Source organism: Littorina saxatilis, linkage group LG15 (genome assembly GCF_037325665.1).
Source record: "Littorina saxatilis isolate snail1 linkage group LG15, US_GU_Lsax_2.0, whole genome shotgun sequence".
Taxonomy (NCBI): Eukaryota; Metazoa; Mollusca; class Gastropoda; order Littorinimorpha; family Littorinidae; genus Littorina; species Littorina saxatilis.
The window spans coordinates 24,546,960-24,553,373 of record NC_090259.1 but is presented as its reverse complement, the minus strand read 5'-3'; the positions used below and the strand labels follow the sequence as shown (position 1 = coordinate 24,553,373).

General features: G+C 43.9%; 1 protein-coding gene across 1 annotated transcript in view; it reads right to left on the bottom strand.

Moving 5' to 3' along the window:
• Positions 1-457: 457 nt before the first annotated feature.
• The window catches only part of LOC138948316 (monocarboxylate transporter 10-like), a 7,093-nt gene continuing 1,136 nt past the window's right edge, over positions 458-6,414 (bottom strand). The window contains exons 3-6 of the mRNA XM_070319828.1: positions 4,450-4,566; positions 3,710-3,853; positions 797-1,035; positions 458-553 (exon numbers count right to left, since the gene is read on the bottom strand). Of these exons, the coding sequence (XP_070175929.1) occupies positions 458-553; positions 797-1,035; positions 3,710-3,853; positions 4,450-4,566 (596 nt within the window). The remainder of the gene's footprint in view (positions 554-796; positions 1,036-3,709; positions 3,854-4,449; positions 4,567-6,414) is intronic.

Sequence of the window (6,414 nt, the reverse complement as noted above, 5' to 3'; positions counted from 1 at the left end):
GCTGATAGGATATCCTCTAAGGTCGCATTGTCTTGGAGGAACACTTCAGCAAGTGTTTGCAACTGTAGGTTGTTTCTGAGTTCCTTCATCGAGGCTGCTTCTAACTCTAGAACACCGTGAAGCTGCACAGCAGTGTCCTTATTGATGCTCAGTGCGTCAACTTGGTTCACATTGAGTTCAGACTCGTAAGGGGTCGAAAGTGTTTCTGTCTGCTCATCTTGCGTGTTTTTATCTCTATTCTTTTCTGTGTCACTTTCGGGCAGTGGCAGTGGCACACGGAATATGTCAGACAGCAACAGCATAATTAGTGCTGCGTCAACAAGTATGTGTCCTCGAACGGCACGCAGCACAGCTTTCCCTTGAAGCATGTTGCTCGCTGCGTTTGGTGCGTACACAGTAGACAGCACTTCATGAAGACCCGTTTCTTCCATCAGATGGCCAATACACGCCAGGAAACTCATTTCCAGATGGAAGGGTCCAAGGCGAAGGACAATGGCCAGGCTTTAAGGTCGCTGCCATCTGGCTCACTGGAGATGATGCCAAGAGCTTTCCACTATAAGGGTTGGTCAAATGTCAACACAGGTGTCGTGTTGCTGCGCTTAGCACTGATGAAATGCAGGGTAGAAAATATGCACGAGGTGTCACTGGGATTCATGTCGATCATCGGCATAAATATTATGGATGACTGTCCTGGATATCTGCCCTTGTGGATGGCTTGCATGAAACCAGACCAAGATGGTCTGTCGGGTTGCAACAGCCAGCAAGCTTTCCACAGCAGATCCACCTTTGATGTTACATCTTCTACAAACACGTTTTCAAGATGTTCAAATTTCAGCTTCAGCAGGCCATCACACGCTTGTCTGTTGTAGTACTGAATGTCAACTTTAGCTCTTTTCACTATTTCTTCTGGCTTGGCGTCAGTTCCTCTTCTGATCCTGTCTGTTTTTCCGATGGTCTGAGTGACAGTGGCGATCATTCCCATTCCATGAAATGTGTTGCACCCGTCAAGTGTTGCTGTGTTGTGGTCGAGGTTGTCTGCGATATATTGGGTAAAATGGCCATCAACTTGAAACGCAACGTTGTTTTCTGAAACGGCAGCATTCATTTCATAGGTCAGAACCTCCTTGTACGATGAACAGAATCCCAGAGAATACAATGTGTCAATGAGAAACTTTGAATCAAAACAGTGATGCATTTGCACAGCTAGTCCGATCTGCAGGGGACACAGCAACAATCGTGGGCGAGATGCCTGCATAATTGCCTGTCCAATCGATGAGACTTTCACGCTGGTTTCCTTTCCACTGAAGATGTTTTCAAGAAGAATCTGTAAGGACTTTGGAACAAACTCTAATTTGGCGCCACGCGATGAAATGTCATCATCACTGGGGTACATTGCACGGGATGTCGGCACTGCTCTTATGTCATTCTTTAGCAGTTCTGCAGCGGTTTTGAGAATCAGCTCTTTCTGTGCATCCTCATCTTTGACCTTTTTTGCATAAAAGTTATGAAGACTTGAAGAGGCTGTCTTCCTGAATGTTACGACATTTGACTTGCCGTTGACTTCCGTGACGATGAGCTGCTCACCAAAATAATTTTGAAGTTCTTGTTTCATCGTCGGGTGGCTATAAGCATCATCTGTAAACTCCTTCATTTTGATAATCAGGTCGTTCACTGTTATCTGTTCGTTTTCATTTTGAACCAGGTAGGTAGCAACTTTCTCCAACGCATCAGCTTTCCTCTCATTTTTCGGTCGACCAAGTTTCACCTGTTTGTTGACTTGATGCGACTGAGTAAACTGTAGTGGTCTTTTCCTGCTCCGAAAGCAAAGACTACAGTTTTGATGGTAGACTGCATCAGCAGCTGGCAAATCTGATACAAACTCCAGTCTGCTTCGTACAATGTCTGCCCATTCATCACAGCGCTGCGAACAAACTTGAAAAATTGTGCGTTCAAAGTCAAGTGTCCTAACTGGATACACTTTGGGACGAGAGCGCGAGTCAAGGTTTGCTTCCTTGCCGCAAAAAAGGCAACATTTAGCAAAGTCAAAACATTATTACTGTGAGCACAAATTCTGTGCTAGACTGATTTGATAAAGCGTTCTATTTTTCTGCTTTCTTCTTCAAAACGCTCTGAATGTTACGTGCATTCGTGTAATTGCAACGACAAACCTCGTGCACTGCTTCGCCTTCTGATAGACAAACGGCATCACCACGTTCCAGACTAGCCTTGTTTATGGTATAGATCTCTTCCTCTGTCTGTTGGCACAACAGTCTTCTCTCCAAGGTTGAGCGGATCACCACACAAAACACACAGCGCCATGGTTTGTAATTGGAACAAAAGCTGCAAAATAAATTAAACTGAGTATGAGTCATTCTGTGTTATATCACTTTAGACATTTAATCTGGCAGGGAATCACACACACACACACACACACACACACACACACACACACACACACACACACACACTCACACTCACACTGCATACACGCACGCACCGTCACACACACAAACGCACACAAACGCACACGCACACAGACTCGCACGCCCAGTTCTCAACAAGGCAACGTTAGAATATACATGTAGCTAAATTACCTCATTGTTTGATCATGAGAAGTACAATAATGTCTTTTTTCCGGTGAATCTATTTTATACACAACACTGTCTCTGCAGCTTTAGATCTGTTTCGCGAGCCATACTTGTGACCTAAAAAAACATTAGCGCCGGCGTGAAGGTGAAGGTCGGCTTAAACAATTCGGTCCTATTTACAGTAAAATACAGATATTTAGCTACTGCTGATTATCATCCTCTTGCGCATTCCAAGAAAAGTAGTCAACTAGATCATTTTTATAAAGAAAAAGACAAAAAAAGAATTAAAAACATATATTCGAGCGAACACTGCAGCGTATTACAGACTGTCAAAGCATCGTCTGCTGCAGTATCAAATCGATCGCTTCCAATCGCTTCCGATCGTTTATTTGTCCTATAACAAAGTAAAACCTCGGAAATATTCATTGATATTGCAAGTGTTTAGTGGCAACTTTTTAATTCAAACTATAAATCGCACAAAAAAGACGAAATACTTTACTTACCAAAGATTTGTTGACGTGCAGAGTTCTGCTTCAAATGCTCGCGCAAAACGAAGTTGTAGTTGTCTCCCGTGGTAAACAAATCACCCAAGCTATGGCTGGCCAGTGAGGGCACATTAAATTCTACCGTTTTTCAACTTGAAAATTCTCCATTATGCAGAGGCGTACATAGGTATAACATGATGCAATTGTTAGATCTACATTCACTTTACCATTTCCATTCGATATCATTTCTGTAACCATTTTTTTTACCCCTTTTGCCCCGTTCCCCAGGTTAATAGCTGAAGAAAAAAAAGGACGTTGGAAACCTAGCCATTTCCACAGTCAGCCGTCCGCCAACTCAATGATTCAAGGCTTCATTGGTCAACGGACTGTAGAGTACATGGGAAAAACAGTGTAAAGCCAATGGCACAACTGACCTTGCAACAAGCCATTACTGAAGAAAAGAAATAGGCCGTTAGGTCCTATAGGACATACTAATATCCCTTTTTATTCATTCGCTGCTGTGAATCTAGCCATTTCACAGTTAGCCGTCCGCCAACTCAATGATTCAAGGCTTCATTGGTCAACGGCCAATATAATACATGGCCAAAATAGTGTAAAGCCAAGGACCCAACTGACCTTGCACCAAGCCATAGCTGAAGATGGGAACAGGAACGCTGGGAGCGAAGCCACTGGCGATGACACCGGCGGCAAAGACAAAGGTTCCCACCATGGTCGCCGTGCGAGCGCTGAAGCGGTTGCAAAACGCCGTCGATAAAGGTCCTGCACGTGCAAACAGTGACACAGATGTTTATCGAAGAATTACTACTTCAAAAGAGAGAAAGAGTGTTGAGTGTGTGGAAGTGTGTTTGTGTGCGTGAGTGTGTGTGTGTGTGTGTGTGTGTGCGTGTGCGCGCGTGTGTGTGTGTGTGTGTGTGTGTGTGTGTGTTTGTGTGCGTGAGTGTGTGTGTGTGTGTGTGTGTGTGTGTGTGTGTGTGTGTGTGTGTGTGTGTGTGCGTGTGAACCTTGTCACAATCCCCTCCCCCTCGTCACAAGAAGACACATTTAGTGCCTAGTTTGCATCATGGTCGTCGTTCTCGTCCTCGTTATCATAGTTTTCATCATCACCGCAGACAATATCACGAGAAGCAGCAGCAGCAGCGTCCTCACCATCATCATCGTCGCCGTCGTCGTCATAACCACCAGCAGCGCTAGCAGCAGCACCACAACCACCATTGCCATCCTCCTCCTCGTCGCCATGATCATCATCATCGTCATCGTTGTCGTCGTCGAAGTCACTACCACAAACACCAGCACCACCAACCTTCCCCTCCTCTTCTTCTAGTCATCACCGTTGCCCTAACCAAGATGTTACTCACCCATAACGAGCCTGCTGGTGGAACAGATAGCAGCAGGCCAGGCAGTCAGCTGAGCGCTTTGTTTGAACCTGTCTGTGAACTCCAAGAACATCACTCCGTCTGAGCGCTCAAAGCCACCTGAAAATAACAGTATAAGTCTACAAGTCAGCTAGGATTGAAAGTCTGCTGAAATAACTACATAAGGTATCGTTTGTGTTGGTCATAATGGGCAGGTCGTCGTTATCGAGAGGTGGTCGTAATACGGGCAGGTTCGACTGAAGAACTATTCTGGGGTTAGGGCCGTTAGAGATGTGTTTAAGATCTCAGAGACAAAGGGCAGGTCGAGTTTGAAATATAGACAACAAAGGCAAGTGATACACAGAGATACCAAATTTGTTTTAGAGACCGATGACCTGATGAAATAAGCAAAGGGAAGTCAGCGCTCTATAGACCACTTACTTCCCTTTGTTTCTTCCATCTCGTCATTAGTGCCACGTTCATTTCTGATTCTCTTTCGAATGGTTAATTACATAAAGACATGAAAATCTACCTTTCGGGTAGCTTTTTGTTGACTTAAAGAAGACTGTCATATATATAAATGATGCTTTTTGCTTAAATGCTCATGTCATAAGTTAAAGGCACAGTAAGCCTCCCGTAAACCATCACAGATACTGTCAGGCTTTTACACACAGTACAAACACCCTTTCATTTAAACACTCACCACTTGAGAACATCCTAGGTGCCCTCCGTAAAGAGCGAGCAATTTTCAAAGAATGTATTTGTGCGTGGTTTATCTTACCCCTGAGCCATCATGAACCCGTGTGATCCAGTTTCCCTTTTTCACAATGCAGTCGTCAGTTAGTAATTTATCCTTGGCATTCGATGTCAGTAATCCCACACGTTTTGGGCTTATTTTTGTGGTAATTTGAATGCGACTCGCTGTGAGCTTATCTGCAATAGCACGTTATTATGTACCTCTGACTATGCACGAAACAAACGGCTGTGGTTCACAAGAACTCTCGCGATGGCTTTTGACTGTTCAGAGGAACTGGTGATAGGCATAAACCGTCGTCTGCTACGAGAACCACGACCTTGCGTGACCCTGCTTCCGGGCGTTTCTTTTTTCAAACTTTCAAAACTTCGAATTGTACTGATCTTGTCTTGATGAAAAAATAAATCTTTTATGATTTAAGAATGTTTGTGTAACAAGCTGTCAATTTATTATTTAGATTTTAAAAGTTAGGTCTAGCGCCAAAACGCACCACGGTCCGAGTGTCTCTGAGACTATCCGCAAAATTAATTCTTTGAAAATTGCTCGCTCTTTACGTAGGGCACCTAGGATGTTCCCGTTTGGTGAGCGTTCAAATGGAAGGGTGTTTGTACTGTGTGTAAAAGCCTGACAGTACCTGTGATGGTTTACGGGAGGCGCACTGTGCCTTTAATCTTAGTAGTGTATTTATGTTTGATTATGCTTAATGATCGTGTGTTTGTCTTATTAGAAATGCGATGTGGTGCTAAAAGAACAATTTCCATGTTTGTGTACAATGAAAATAGACATTAAAGGTTTCTTATCTTATCTTAAGTATCAATCAATCAATCAATATGAAGCTTATATAGCGCGTATTCCGTGGGTACAGTTCTAAGCGCTTGTCGAAGAGTTGTCAACACAGGACTAACAAAGAAACTAACATCTACAGACGGACACGAACCCTATGACACACTAGCAAACCCTGATAAACATACAACAAACAACTGTTTAACTACAATGTACACATCAATAGCTAGGTCCAAACAAAATAATATTAAGCACAAAGAAAACACCTCTCACAGAGCACAGCACAAGAATGTCTTTTGGGGCACAACACATCACGTCGAACATGAAAGTCACAGCCAGCTACGGGAAGAACTGAGTCTTCAACCTACTCTTGAACGCGTCAAGAGAGGGGCTCTGGCGAAGCTCAAGCGGCAGGGAGTTCCAGACGGAGG